This window comes from Rattus norvegicus, chromosome 20 (assembly GCF_036323735.1).
Source record: "Rattus norvegicus strain BN/NHsdMcwi chromosome 20, GRCr8, whole genome shotgun sequence".
Taxonomy (NCBI): Eukaryota; Metazoa; Chordata; class Mammalia; order Rodentia; family Muridae; genus Rattus; species Rattus norvegicus.
This window is the reverse complement of record NC_086038.1, coordinates 53,941,838-53,958,850: the sequence shown is the minus strand read 5'-3', so window position 1 is coordinate 53,958,850 and position 17,013 is coordinate 53,941,838. Positions and strand designations below refer to the sequence as shown.

At 34.8% G+C, this 17,013-nt stretch overlaps 1 protein-coding gene across 1 annotated transcript in view; it reads left to right on the top strand.

Moving 5' to 3' along the window:
- The window catches only part of Grik2 (glutamate ionotropic receptor kainate type subunit 2), a 697,720-nt gene that overhangs the window by 456,433 nt on the left and 224,274 nt on the right, over positions 1 to 17,013 (top strand). Inside the window, 1 exon segment of the mRNA NM_019309.2 lies at positions 14,340 to 14,546. Within this exon segment, the coding sequence (NP_062182.1) occupies positions 14,340 to 14,546 (207 nt within the window).

Sequence of the window (17,013 nt, the reverse complement as noted above, 5' to 3'; positions counted from 1 at the left end):
TGTTTCTTTTGAGAACTGTCTGTGCTGCTCAGAGGCTTTGTTTTAAACACGGGTGCCAAGACCCCAACCTTCTCTATATTCTGATTTAATTGATAAAATATTTTACTTAATTTTAATTCATCTTCATTATTCACCATTTGTTTTTGAACCAGGATTCCCCGTGGTTATTTAGACTGACCTTAAATTCATGATCCTTCTCCATCCCTCCAAGTGCTGGAGTCATAGTTACTACCAGGAACGGTCCTCCATAGATGAGTCAAGTGGTACTCTGAAGTTGTCACATTTCAAATGTTTTGTTTTGCATTTATTTTATAATTTAAATTTTCTCTTCAATTTTTAGTCCACTAATTTCTGTTATTTCCCATTAAAAATTCTTTATTTTATTAGCTTCTTTCTATTGCTATAATAAAACACTATGACCAAGGGCATTATTAAATTCCAGAATGAGGGCTCCCACAGGGAGCATGAACATAAAGCTGAGAGCTTACACCTTGGAATTCAGGACAAATAAAGCAGAAAGAGTAATTATGGGGAGCTCTGTTTTAAATGTCCCTGCTCAGTAACATATCCCTCCCCGAGAGACCACACCACAGTACTTAAACCTCCCAAAACCCACCACCAATAGAGGACCAGGTAGTCAAGTGCTCAAGTATGGGCAATGTTTCTTATTCAAACCACTACAGTTGTGTGTGTGTGTGTGTGTGTGTGTGTGTGTGTGTGTGTGTGTGTGATCATTCTTCATTCTGGAGAATTTCACTGATGTATATAATAATATATACACCCCACATTTATTTTTTTCCACATATGATTGGTATGTTGCTAACCATTGAACATAGGAAACCTATGTTCATAGACTTCAAAAATCAATGATTATCCTTCCCCAGTATCTACTAACTGTCAGTATCTCCTAAGAAAATGCTGAAACCCATAGTGGAATTCTGACTGGCTTAATCTTTTGCATATTTTATGCAAATTAAAAAGCTGCTATTAATTCACGATTCCAGTGACCACCTCACATCTGGAAGACAGAATTTTATAGTAGTTCTAAATGTCCTCTGGATCTTACACTTTTTCAGCCTCATATTGGGAGCTGTTCTTTGAGACTTGACTTGTGGGAAATTTGATAAAGATATCCAATTTACAACTAAAGACTCATTCTCGTGCTCCTAAACCTTTGGCCAATTATCCACCTCTCTGTTGGCTGTCTCCCCATTCAAGAAGAATTTATCTGAACAAAGTTGAGATCAGCTCAGTTCTATGAGGATAAATGTAAATATTTAGAAATAATTTGGCAACATGACTATTGTGCAAAATAAGAATAGGATATTCTACTCTAGGGCCTATGACCACCACTGTTATAGGGTTTAATTCGTTTACTTGTTTAATTTTTGTTAAAAATACTTTCATACATTTTGTTTTGATCACTGTTTCCATTTGCTATCACCTAACCCATTACCTACCCAACCAACATTATATTATTTTTTATATTTGTTTCTTTCAGAACTAAATCCACGAACACAGAAACAAAAAAAAATCAAACAAAAACTCAATGGGACAAAACTACCAAATTAAACTAAATAAAGCAAAAATCCTACCTCGCCTCACACTCACAAATCCATTTGTGTTGAGCAACTACTTCAGGTCATGGGGCCTGCTAAAATATGGTTCATATAACCAGCGACGCATCTGTAGGAGCAAATTGATTTTCATCTTTATCAGTGGGTACCAGTGGCAAGTAGTTTTATGGTTAGTGTGGGATTTTGTGTCCACTTACTTTCAGTGCTGGGACCCTATAATCCTGAACCTGTACAGGTCTTGAGCATGCTGCCATTGTCTGTGTTGAGTACAAATGTCAATCAGTCCTATTGTGTCTGGAAACTGCTATTTCTTTGACATTATCTACCACCTCTGGCTCTTACAATCTGTGTTACTCCTCTTCCACATAGCTTTCTGGGCCAGTGTTTGATGAAGACACCCCATTTAGGACTGAATCCTCCTGTTTCCCAATCCCTTCACATTGTCCAGTTGCAGACCTCTGTGTAAATTCCCACGTACTACAAGAAGCTTCTCAGATATGGGATGAGTGACACTCTTCTACAGGCATACCAATAAGTCATTAGGACTCAGTAAAAGACCATCTTAATTATAAGAATAATATTTGAAAAATCAAACTCAGTTGAACACAGGAAATAGTGGATTGAGAATGCTTATAAGTACAGATACTTAAAGGGGTTCAGAGTTTATGAATAACTATCAGTAGTCTATTACAGATTGAGCTCTGAGCATGTGTGCTCGGTCCTGGATAAGGGTAGGCATTCTGACAGTATCAAAGTAAGGGGTCTTCATAATTCTCACAATTATGATGTAATAGTGAAGGATTTTAAGCATGTGGACAACATGATCAACTTGGGATTTTTAAAAATCCCTTCAGTATTAGAGATTGAACTGAGTTCATGTGGTAGGACTTTGCTGAAAGAGCTAAGAGAATATTGCAAAAAATAAGAGTTGATGAAGTCAACTACAGTGATATTTTAAGACACTCAGGAGGGAATTGCCTCAATAATAATAATAATAATAATAATAATAATAATAATAATAATAAGAAGAAGAAGAAGAAGAAGAAGAAGAAGAAGGTCAATTGAAGGTTAAGCGTTTTTCTCTTAAACATAGTTAAGAATGGAATTAAGTGGAAAAAGCAAAATTTAAGGAGTACAAGATGAATATAATTTTAATTGCATATTATTTCATTTTCTTGTGACATTTTTATCCATGTGGAGTTTATATATGTAGTTCTAGAGCTCAAAAAAAGGTCCCACTAGAAATAAGGATAAAATACAGTGGCGGTTGACATAATTCATCTAGTGTGATTGCTCATGCCAAAAGTTCTGTATATTTTCTTGTTGATTTTTCTTAACAAATATGTTCTATTTGGCTTGATATACAAATATACTACAGTACTGACAAATGAGATTAAAAGATTTTGAGACAGGAAATAATAAGCAGGCTGTTCTTGTCTTTCCATAATGTGATATCTTCACGAGTCCATTGTTAGGGCTGCGGAAAACTGAGGTTGCTGTTGTTACCCATGTTACTAAAGATTACTCTACCATACACTGCTCTATTGCTAAGAAAGACAAAAAACAGAAATAACTTTGAAAGACAAGGTTTTCGAATGAGCCTTGCTTTTAAAGCACTGCAGCCCCCAGATGGTAAATTAACCTCCTTAACTCAGGGATGGAGTGAGTAGCAGTGCCTGTAAAGCGGGTTCAGAAATCCTTATGTATAGGAGAAATATTTTTGTAACTTTATAATCATAATGCATTTAAGATCAAGTAAATCCTCAGCTATGTCAGTTTTTTTTCAGTAGCTTCTCTTACTTATAGATATCTGATTTCTATGGCCTGATCTCCTGGTTTTAACTATGATAGTATTATCTGATATCTATTCTTTATTGTTTTTCCATGAGCTTTCTGGGGCAGTCTCAATGACAGATTATGCTCTTTCTCCAATTTACCCCTTCCACTCTTAGACCTGGAGAGGAGTGGAGATTGTGTTCCCCAACAGGAAGCTCCTACTTAGCTTGGAATCACCAAGAATATTTTTTCTCATAAGTCCAGAATAATGATGTTTGTAGGTCTTTATTCACCATTTATTTAATTAATATTTTATTTCTGTTGAAGTTTGTGTATGATGTTATTAAATAATATCTGAAAGGAACAAATATTCTTAGCAATTTGAATCCCACAAATTATATGTACTGATATCACTGTTTTAGTTCTACATATTGTTGCTAAAAAAGCAAAAATAACTTCATAATTTTGTTGCCACCTTTTAAGAATAAACCTGAATTGGCCATTTGTTAATGGGTTTTTGTTTATTTGTTTTCTGTTTTACCCAAGAAGGGATATAATACAAAGATATTTTTTAAATGATGTTGGAAAACCACTTCATGTTTCACAGAAAACAGTTTCTTCTTTACTCATCTGCAATAAGAAACAATGTCAATATAATATATGATTTCATACATGTGTCAGCTTTATTATGCCAAACATTGCTTTATTGGTATTTGTTGTTTTAAACTTCTAAAATATGTATTTCTTAAACTGTAAAATTCTCCATGATCTTTAAACAAAACAGAAGTTTCATAACACAACACTAATTTTCAGTGTGCAGTAGCTACAATATCTGTGTTTATTATTTTCTTCAGAATTTTGGGACATTGTCAATAGTTTTGTAGTTAAGTCAAAAGAGAATGCCCTAAGATGATTTTATGCTTAAACAAAGTTTAGAAATACAAAGTTAAACAAAATTCACTAATTTCTCAACCACTGTCCTTTTGCTGCAACGAGAAATCACAGCACCTTTTATAAAATACAGTACATCCTTTGGGGCTTGTTTACAGTTACAGAACTTTAGTCCACAATGATCAAGGTAGGGAGGATGGCTATATCTAGGTATGTACCAGAGCAATAGCTGACAGATATATGCTGATCCTCTGATCCATAGAGATGGAGGAGAGGGAAGTTATAATAGTATTATCTGATTTCAAGTTTTAATTATTGTCTTTCCACACGATTTCTGGGGCAATCTCAATGACAGATTATGCTCTTACTCCAATTAACCCTTCAACTCTCTTGATCTGGAGAAAAGTGAAGATTGTGTTCAACAGGAAATGTCCACAACCATCAACAACCACCCTGTGAGACACCTACCCTAATTCTCAGCCTGCAGACCCCTCAGGGCAAACCCAGCAGCTACAAGCTCTGCCTTGCCCCCTCTGCACTCCATTTCCAGGTCCACAGCTCTACCTGCAGCCCTGGAGGCATGCCCCTCAGCTGGGACAACCAAGAGACTGAAGTGATAATGGTCTAATAGCTCTGATTGGATCCCAGGAATACTGCTGCTACCATGGACAACCGCCTCTACCTGAAATCCCAGAGGCCTGGTGACATAAGTAATTACCATTTCTACTATCAGCCCCAAGGGCCTGCTCCCATCACAGACTACCAGGCCTGCCAACAATAAGGACAACCAGATGACGAAGAGGCAGTGCAAGAACACAATCAACAAAAGCCTAGACAATACTCCACGCCGTTAACGTAGGTATCCTACTACATTAAGCCCTGAATATTCTAACACATCTGAATCACAAGTAAATGACCTTAAATCTAATCTTATAAAGTTGATATAGACCTTTTAATTGGAAATTAAGAAATCCCTTAAACAATCAAACAGACAGAGGCACATAAAGAGATAAGGAATAAATATAAAAAAATACAGGAAAATAAAACCAGCCAGGTGAGGAAAGCAAATGAAACTGTCAAGACCTGAATGTGAAAACAGTAGCAATAGGAAACACAACCTGAGACAATCTGGAGGTGGAAACCTAGGAAAGAAACAGGAACTCCAGACACAAGCATCACTGACTGAATACAGGAGAGAGAATCTCAGGCATAGGTGGTTCCATAGAGGAACATGATACATCAGTCTAAGAAAAAGTGAAAGCTATAATATTTTGAATCAAAACGATCAGGAAATTTCGGAGGCCATGAAAAGACCATACCTAAGAATAATAGGAATAGAAGAAGGAGAAGACTCATAACTAAAAGGCCCAGAAAACATCTTCAACAAAATTATAGAAGAAAATTTAACTAAAAACAGATGCCTATAAACATACAGGAAGCCTGCAGAGCACCAAATAGAGTGAACCAAAATGGAAAATCCTTCCACCACATAGTAATCAAACAATAAAGACACAGAACAAAGGAAAAATATTAAAAGTTGTAAGGGATAAAGGAAAAGTAATATATAAAGGCAGACCTATTAGAATTACACCAGACTTTGTAACAGAGATTTTAGAAGATAAGAGTCTAGACACATGTCTTACAGTGTCTAAAATATCATAGATGCCTGCCCAGCCTCCTATACCCAGCAAAAATTTCAATCACCATAAATGGAGAAAACAAGGCATTCCATGAAAATACAAACACAAAATGTAAACAGTGCATTTCCACTAATCTAGGCTTTGTAAAGAATATTAGAAGGGAAACTCTACCACAAAGATGTTAACTACGTCCAAGAAAACACAAGGAATAGATAATTCAAGGCCAGCAAAACTAAAAGACAAACACACACACACACACACACACACACACACACACACACACTCACTCACCACACCATATACACACTCAGAGTACTACCACCACCATCAAAATAAGTAGGAACCAACACTCATTGGTCATTAATATCTCTCAACATCATTGTTCACAGACTAACAGAGTAAATGCTTAAACAGGATCCAACAGTCTGTTGCATGCAAAAAACACACCTCAACAACAAAAATACAGATTACCTCAGTGGAAAGGGCTGGAAAAAAATGTCTGTCAAGGAAATGGAACCAAGAAAAAAGCCATTCAAATATCTAATAAAATATAGTTTCAACCAAAAGTAATCAAAAGAGATAGGGAACAACACTTTATACCCATGAAGGAAAAAAATCCACCAACATGACATTTAAATTCTTAACATCTATGCTGCAAATGCAAAAAGCACCTACAATCATACAAGAAACATTACTAAAGCTTAAATCACACATTAATAGTGGGAGGCTTTAACACCTAATTCTCAACACCTGACAAGTCTTCGAGAGGGAAACTAAACAGTAAAATGATGAAATTAACAGAGGTTATGAACCAAATGGATCTAACAGATACCTACAGAATACTTCACCCAAACACAAAAGGATATATCTACTTCTGAGCACCTCATGGAACTTTCTCCAAAATTGACCATATATTAGGTAAATAACAAGCCTCAAGAGATACAAAAATAATGATTGTATCACATTAGACCACCCTAAAGTTGGACTTAACACCAGAAACAGTAGAAAGCCTAGAGACTCATGGATACTGGACAACTCTATATTCAGTGATAACTGGGTCAGGGAAGTAATAAAGAGGTTTTTCAAGTTGAAAAGACAATGGGAAATGAGACAGCTTAAATGTGAACTAGTGTGAAAGGAACTAGTAATTCCTTTCCTTTGATTAAGTTGCTGCACCTCAGAAATGAGGGTTAAGGTACTATGTAAACTAAAACTTCTTTGTAGTACAGAAAGAAATTTGTAAAATATAGCATTAGCTCTGTATACAAAATTATCAATAAATAGTAACTTAGTAGATACAAAGTAAAGTAAATATTGAGTGCAACATGCAATGCTATTATTTACTACTTTCTCCACAGGCACTCTGATATTAACATGTTTTCACCTGTGAAGCATTTATCATCTTCAAGCACATGCTAATGCAGTTTTCTCTATATCCCTTTTCTTTTTTTTTTTTTTTATTAACGAGTATTTCTTATATACATTTCGAGTGTTATTCCCTTTCCCGGTTTCCGGGCAAACATCCCCCTCCCCCCTCCCCTTCCTTATGGGTGTTCCCCTCCCAACCCTCCCCCCATTGCCGCCCTCCCCCCATAGACTAGTTCACTGGGGGTTCAGTCTTAGCAGGACCCAGGGCTTCCCCTTCCACTGGTGCTCTTACTAGGATATTCATTGCTACCTATGGGGTCAGAGTCCAGGGTCAGTCCATGTATAATCTTTAGGTAGTGGCTTAGTCCCTGGAAGCTCTGGTTGCTTGGCATTGTCTTGGGACATTTTCTCTATTTACCTCAGTGGGGAATCATTGCACAACTTTCTTTTCTAATGCCATTTTGTGAGGGATTTTTTTTTTAATTGAACTACATTTTTCTGTGAAAATCACAACCAGGTACAAAACAAGGAGAAAGGAGCAGCTGTATTACAAACCAGATAATTTTCTTTGCAAATTTATGTAAAATTTAATTGAACCCTGAGTGGACAGCCCTATGCATATATATATATATGCAACATTAAATGGACTCAACTGGTTGTATTTATGTATGCATGTATTTATATGTACATATGTATTCATAACAATAATAATTAAAGAATATGTAATGAAGTTTGAGAGTCATGGAACATTTGGAAGGAAGAGTGAGGATGAATGTGATATAAATACGGTACTCATATATAAATTCTAAAATAATAAAGTAAATGTGATATTACTTTGAATGATCACCAATGACAGTGGCCCTTAAGTTGTTTCCTGGCTCATGTGGAAAAAGGCTCCAGTTTTCCTATTCATAATAGTCCCTTTCCTATGCTTCTAAGGGCTTTGTTTTCTTTGGTGGGGCTAGCTTCATGTTGTTTTTGTTTGACTTGGTAATTGTGCGAAGGGCATCTGACTCAGAGGTCATATTGGCTAATGAATCACTCTAGCACCAAACGCTGTCCATATCCTCCTGTGAGATCATTTACTAGATTCCAGAGTTATTGAAGTTTTGCTTCCGTTCTTGTTGCTACCTTACTCATTACTCCATAGTGGATGAACTAAGTAGCATAACTATACAAATTGCAAAGCGCTAACTATTCAGTGTTGAGTCATTTTAATAGTGAGGGTTATCTAGTGGAACAGATAAAAATGGATCCTCACAAACACAAGAAGGGCGTGTGTTGTGATGTTTCGCAGGCTGGTTTACAGTCCAACAATGGCTATTTCTAGTGGAAGACCCAAAAATCTAGTAGCTATTCAGTCCATGATGCTGTATATCTTAGCTGGTCTGCAGTACATGCTGGAATCCCAAAGAAGTAGTTTCTAATGTCAGTAAGAGAAATGACATGCTAGTCAAAGCAAGAGCAAGCAGCAATTAAAGCAAGATTACAATATTCTATATTTACTATTAAGCATAGGGCTTTCACATTCATGCATCTACATGCATATTGTCAAAAACTTAAGGCTGCATGATTTAGAAAATCATAGTAATTTATTAATCATCCTTGGCAACATTTTACAAGTCAATAGTTTTATAAGCCACATTACTGTGGCCTATATAAGTCGCAAATATGTCAAATGAAAACGGATTCTACTATTGGGAATATTTTATCGTTATCTTTCCTCTCACACTAGACATGAAGAGTCCTAAAAGAACTTCAAATTTTGCATATTACTGCAATGGAAGAGGCCATGATCACCTGCTGCTTCCTTTCCCTTCTATCTTATGACTTCTGGGGTTTTTACACTCTCAAAAAAATTAGTTTTCTCTCAAATTACTAATGAGGGTGTTTTCTGTGTGAGAAAATTGATAGAAAGTAAATGTTTTATATAACGCTCATAAATGTGAAGGATATAAGCAATTTTGAAGAAAATATAAACCATTAATCTATATTCTAACACGTTGTTGTTAGATTTTTTTTTCATTTGCTCCTTGAAGATGCGGTATTTTTAGATGTTTTCTCATTGGCCTTACAGAAGTGTTATGCATCATCAATGATTCATTCAGAATGCTTTGATACTCATGTGAGTGGGTTTTCGGTTTATTGCCTCTAACCAAAGTTTAAAAAAGTCTTTTGGTTATAAGATAAATTCAAAGTCACACTAGGCTAGATGAATATTACTTTTTATTTTCCCAAGTGCATGGTCTGTGGGACAGAACAGTACCTATGCTGGCATTTATGAGAATCCTCCAAAGTGTTCACATAGCATGGCATTTCTCACTGTTGATGAAAGCACTCCATCTGTGATGGTTAGTAAAGTAATGTAGGCATGTAAATTATACTGATATTATGAATAGGAATTTCAAATCATTGATTTGAATCAGTGAATGTAGTTTTTTCTTTATAGAAATTTGTATTTCTAAAAGCTCCTATTTTTCTGTGTTGTTCCCCCATCCCCAGGAAATATGGAAATACTTAAAATGTTTAGAAATTCAATGTATGTTGAATTAAATAATCTAACTAGCTTCATCTTACAAAGTATTATACATGGATCAAATTAACATTAATGTTCATTTTATTTCCCCCTGTTTTTGAATATTATGGGATGACAACTATTTCAGTAAATCAAAATTTGAAAAAGAACTGACCCCCCAGATAAGAGCTGAGGGACATATAATTTATAGACTTTTAAAAAAGTTATTAGAGTTTTATTTTATTTAAATAAAACATTTTGTTCCCTTCATCCTTAAAGTATATCCCTTCTTCAGGGATTCATTTTAGTTTCTTTCTGTGCCAACTCCCAGTCTAATGCAGATAAAAATACATGAGGTATTGGCATGTTCCTTAAAATTGGACTCGACCGTGGAAATGCTGAAAAATCCTTATTACTCACGCCAGAGGAATGAGGTGCCTTTACTTCCAGCAAATGCTGATGTGCAGATATGCGACCATATGAAAAATTGCTAAAGTTGCCCAGGAGAGTTTTATCACATTATTCATTGAACTTGGTGTGTGATACAGTAATTGCTTCTGGTACCATTTTTCTTTCTTGTACACAGGACAGTTATTTATCCATATGCCATGTGAAACAGTGAAACAGACTTTAAAAGAGAGTCATAAGTTGATGTAAAACTATCTTTGACACAATATAGCTGGAGATAGGAATACCAGGTGGAAAAGTATGGCTTCCTTATCAGAGTTAAATATGAGAACAGTAACACTTGACATTGTGGAGAACCATAAATACTAACAAGGTCTATGTATCCTAAATTTTTTCTCTACTGACCTGCAAGGCATTTAAAAGTTTTTAATAAACTAGGGATCAATAAATTTATTTCCCTATGATGTGAGCCTTTTTATTGGCTGATAGATACATAAAATTAAATTAATAGGTAGAATGGCCAATTGGACAATCAGATGAATGAGATTAAATGACATAAAGCTTCTGAAGTTATTTTACTATTTTAATTTCTTACTATATACTTCATATACCTAACATATATGAAATTCATCATTAATTGGTGAAGTTTTCTAGTATATCCAAAATATTCATCTTTACTGAAAAACAATATTTTGGAACAAAAATATAAAATAGTACCAATTATGACTTAACTATAACAGGAAAAATACTTATGTGTTGCTTCTTCAACCTGATGAATAACATACTATTTTCACAAATTCTTTAAATATATTCATTTAGAAAAGACGTTTTTGTTCAGAAAAGGATGTTAATTTGTCATCCAGAAAATTAATTTTCTGTATTATATGTTTATTCCTTACTCTCTTTGGTAATGATGCCCTTGGTCTCTTCTGTAATGACGTCTTGATTATATTGTTCAATAAATAATACTATTTTGCATGTAGTATAGCCCAGTGTCTAATCCCAGTTGATTAAAAATCATAAAGCAATACAACATGTATTCAGTTACATAATGAGTTATACATAATTATGCATTCATATGAAGTGTGAAGATGATTGCTAAGGATAAATTAATAGGGAGGCTTGTTCTTAAATGTTCCAGGAGTATAAATAACTGCTGGCTACTGGTCTTTGACAAACATTTTTAAAAAAATCTTAAATTGTCCCTTTCAGTTTGTCTTCTGTAAGATGAAAATTATAATGCCACTGATATCATGTAGTCATTATGAGAAATACAAAAAGGACTTAGAGCAAGTCCAAGCATCAAAGTAATTCTTAGGAAAATTTCATCTAGCATTATTGCTTAGTGCATGGAATTTAAGTTACTTAATCTGTGCCTTTGAAATAAAGACAACCAAACATCATCAACATACTTACAAATAGTAATATGATTAAAATCAGAGTATGAATTCTGTAGAATCAATTTATTGTATGATTCATTTGACTATCATTCTAACTACACAGAAATTTTAGTTTATTTTCTCCTCTACTGGGCATTGTGATTTTCCCCTCTGAATATTCAGTTCTCTTTATATGGCTTCAGGAACTATAGATTTGTTACCATGACACTCTAACAGAATAGAAATATTTATAGATATCAGAAGTTTCTAATATTTGCTTTATTCCAGATCAAGAACCATGGCTTTCCTTGTTGAGTAGAACTTTGATTGCCTTTGCCCACTGCAGTGGTCATTTTACTATAAACCTTTTATCTGTCATGTGGTGTTTGTTAATCTTGATGCAAAGTTGACTGTTCTGCTATATGCATCTTCAATATGTAGTATGCATTATTATTTGTTTGTCTAGATTCAATATCTATGCACCACAACCAAATATAACATATGTTTAAAACTATTGAAAGTTAGTGAAGGATTCTCAGAAGAAATAATTAGATATGTCTATAACAGAAATACAAAATGGAAAAGGTGGTGATAACCTGTGGCTGCTTTTGATTCTAAAGCATGTTGAACTGGAAAGTCATGGGGAAAAGGGAAATGTTTTGTGATAGAAGGGTAGATGTCATGCTTGTAATAATCTATTTGCCAGTAAGGAATACATTTTAAGTATGTTCCATCATGTTTATAAATTTGATGTTATTACAGCAACCAACTTACCTTAGAGGAAACCCAAGGTTCTTGCTCTTGGAATACATATAGAATGATTTCTGGTTCTTATCTCTTTTAATTAATTTCACATGAATGTACCAAATTATGGTTTCATTCAAATAACCTATTAGTGTTGAAAACAAAATATAAAAGCTGAGAAAATACATTTCACATAATTAAAATGATACAACAGGTTTATACCCCTTTGACTACTTTCAGATGTTCACAATTGTTTTACCTTTGATACTTGAAATATATATATATTCATCCTCACCAGAAATTTAAGTGATAACTATAAAATTGTCCTAATAGAACAATGTTGAAGTTTGTGAAAACCTGTTCAACCTCACAGGTCATCAGGGAATTACTAATTGAAAACTTAGTGAGAGGTCACAAGAAGCCACTAAGAATGTCCAAAAGTCAGATCTAACCATGGTATTAGTGAAGAATATCACAAGGCTTGAAATGCTCACACTGATTTGTGAAGTATAGCATCCCTTACCAAGGATACAGCATTCATGTTTCTTTCTGTATACCCAAATAAAGTTACTTGTAGACACAAGATTTGAGATATATTGCAGCTTTATAGATCTTTCTCAGAACTTTAATTAAATAAAAAAATAATAAGGTACAATGAATAATCCATTATCACCCTAAAGAAGACATGAGGAATCCAAAATCGAATCTGAAAAGATTATGTACTGTATTTTCACATTTCTATAAAGTTCTGATAAAGGCAAAATGTGGACATGTTAAAATCATTAGTGGTTGATATGAGTTAGACAAGGAAAGACAGCCACAGCAATAACATGCCATGTGTTAATACCATCTGCTCCTCAAAATGTACTAGAATCTGAATTCTATTTGCACTTAGTAAGATTGGACATATTCAGTGTGGATTGACTGTAGACTACCTTTGTACACACATGCACACACATATATGTAAGATATAGAAGAGTTCATGAAAAATAGTGACTATCGTGTTTATGTGATGTGTGTGTGTGTGTGTGTGTGTGTGTGTGTGTGTGTGTTTATACTGATTACTGCATTGGAGACTCATAGATCTTGTCTCATCAATTTCTCATTCTCAGCCTGTGCAACACTTCTCCCTCTCTGCACTGAATGTCATGTTAAACACATGATAGTCATTGTTTATTTTTAATGAACTCTTCTATGTCTTATTGATCTCCAAGCCTACTATTTCTCATATTCTAAAACTTACTTTCAAAGTTTTGAATATCTTGCCTCCTTGTTCTAATTTGGATGCACCTCCTTAGTAAAGGCTTCAAGAGATATGTCAATTTTCCTTTAAGTTCTTTTGCCTGCACTTACCTTACAGTATTTCTCTGTGCTATTGACCTGTCTTATGTCTCTTCCTCACTAATCTTCATCTGAGGTTATGTGTTCTATCTATGTATTTAATATTTGCTATGGCATCAATACCTTGGCTCAATGATTTCTCTTTCATATATAAATGGAGATTACTTTCAATAGGAATAGACTGAATATGTGGGGAACTATTGGTCATCTCTCTGACATCATACTGTCTCTCTATAATTTAAGAAAGCATCTGCATTTTTCCCCTACAGTTTTTTGTAGCACTTACAACTTCATTGTTTTATGACAAAGGTTAATATGAGTTATAAGTATTCTCCCAAATTGTACATAGGATGCAATAGCTATTGAATAATTAAAACTTGGTTATTTTAAGCATGGTAAAATTATATATTAATTATATTTACATTACAAATTAGTATTATCATTGCAAAAAGTATTAGGTACTGTATTTCCACAGTGAGACTTTATAGTTAAATATTCTCTTGTAGGGCACACATATTCCTTAAGAAATATCAATATATCCATTCTTAATATTTAAACTGTGTTAAAAAGAATAAGAAGAAAATTAAATTGACTGTTGTCCTAAATTAATGAAACATTTTCTGTTTTCCAAGAAAATCCATTGTTCTTATACTGTGTCCTGATTGACTGGTGTATCACTGTTTCATATGTAATGTTTCAGGAAGAACCGTATGTTCTGTTTAAGAAGTCTGACAAACCACTCTATGGGAATGATCGATTTGAAGGCTACTGTATTGATCTCCTACGAGAGTTATCTACAATCCTTGGCTTTACATATGAGATTAGGCTTGTGGAGGATGGGAAATATGGAGCCCAGGATGATGTGAACGGACAATGGAATGGAATGGTTCGTGAACTAATCGATCATGTGAGTATCTTTTTAATATTCCTATCATTTTTGTTTGATTGTTATATATTTTCAGTCATTTTATTAAAAGCATAATTTCCCTTTTATATTTTTTTCAATTGCTATACCCCTTTTCTGTCTTCCCTCCACAAAAATCGCACCCTTCCTCCTCCCCTTTGCCTCTAAGAAAGTGCTCTTCTCCACGCCCACCCAATCCCATCTTAGTGTCCTCCTTCTCTGGGGCATCAGGCCTCCCCAGGACCAAGCACCTACCCTCCCACTGATGCCAGATAAGTCAGTCATCTACTACATATGTATCTGGAGCCATGGATCCCTCCTTGTATACTCTTTGGTTGGTGGTTTAGTCTCTGGAAGTTCTGGGTGGTCCAATTACTTGACATTGTTCTTACTATAAGGTTGCAATCCTCTTTAGCTCCTTCAGTTCTTTCCCTACTCTTCCACTGAGGTCCCCGGGCTCAGTGCAATGGTTGTCTGTGAGTATCTGCATTTGTATTAGAAATTCTCAGGGTACAGCCCTAACAATCTCCTGTCTGCAAGCATATCTTAGCATCAGCAATAGTGCCTGAGTTTGGTGTCTACAGGCGGAATGGATTCCAAAGTGGAGCAGTCTCTGTAGGGCCTTTCCTTCAGTCTCTGCTCCATTTTTTTCTTCCTTTATTTCCTTTAGACAGGAAAAAATTCTGGGTTAAAATTTTTGAGATGAATGGGTGGTCCCATCCCTCAACTGGAGGCCTTACCTATCTACTGGAGGTGGTCTCTACAGGTCCTATCTCCCCACTGTTGCGCATTTCAGTTAATGTTATCTTCATTGGGTCCTGGGAGTCTCTTTCATCCATGAGATATGGGACTTTCTAGTGGTTTTCCACCCTTCCTGTCCCCACCCCTCACTGCTGCATATTTCCATTCATTTTTCTGGCCCTCTAGAATTCTCTCCTGTCTCTTCCTATACCTGATCCTGCCCCTTTTTCTCTCTTCCCCTGCCTTTGCCTTCCATCATTACTTTATTCCCCCTCCTAAGTGGGATTGAAGCATCCACACTTTCTTTTCACTTTCATGAGTTCCCATTAGTCAATTGTAGTCAAATGGCTTAGGGTATGAGTCATTGGTGTTCTGTTCAGGAAATTTTCTCCTGTGCCCATGTGTTCAAGACTTTTTCCCACTTTTTGTTCTATTACATTCAGTGTATCAGATTTCATTTGGTAGTCCTTCATCCACTTAGACCTGAGCTTTATACAAGGAGATAAAAAATGGATCGATTTGCATTCTTCTACATACAGACTGCCAGTCAGACCAGCACCATTTATCAAAGATGTTTTCTTCTTCCACTGTATGGTTTTTGGCTTCTTTGTCAAGGAACAAATGACCACGGTGTGTGCATTTATTTCTGGGACTTCAATTCTATTCCAATGATCTACCTGTCTATCTCTGTACCAACACCACATGGTTTTTAAATCACCATTTCTCAGTATTACATCCTAAAGTCAAATTTTTTTTCATCACAAGCAAATCAAATCTGCAAAGATTCTATATTCCTCTTTAAAAATGATCTGCACTGAATTATTTTGTATTAAGTGGTTTGATATTTTCAGATAGCTGGCCTTAATTTTTCCATTGTGATGCGATTTCCCAGCGGTGAATTTTTTCATTTCCTCTGTATTTACTTCATTATCAATAGAGGAAAAAAACAATGCAAATTCTAAATTTCTGATGTTCAGACATGATACTTTGAGATAAGATAATTGTATCTATGAAAAAAGGAACAATGTGTAAAAACAAACAAAAAATAAGTGCATTCATTTAATCATAAGGATAGCCTTTTTATTATCTGACTAAAGTCTTAAATAGTCACTATTAACTTGATTTCATTGACAAAATAGGCATTCTTTATGGCCAGAAAAGGACTATTTCAGAATTTCTTAGTTGAAAGTTTTCATTGAATTAGTTTTTTAAAGTAAGCTTTTATGTGTTTGAGTAGAGAACTGCATTTCAATTCATGACATTTGTTTTGTTTGAGAATTTCCTTGGTAATACACATAATATAGCCAATGATACATAATAGGTTTACTATTACTGAAGTAAGAATTATAGGGAATAATGAAAATAATTCTCTTTAAAAAAGTTATTTTGTTACTAAGCCTGGTAGTGCAGGTCGCTGACAACAATAACGCCAGCTACTTGTCTCTATGGGACAAGAGGATCACAAGTTCAAGACAAACAAAAGCAGCTTAGTGAGAACCTGTTTAAAGGAAGTTTGGGAAGAAGAAAAGTAGAAACTTCTTTGCCTACCATTTGAAACGTGTTATTTTTAATTACCAATATTGAAAATATTTTTAAAAACATGAAAAATATCTTTGTGACTGTTATTTCAGCGAAAGCTCTTACTGATGCCAATAGGATCTGTAGATATTTTGCTCATCATTATTTTTTATCAAATTTTACTTTATCTTTTTGCTCTTTAAAAGTCTTA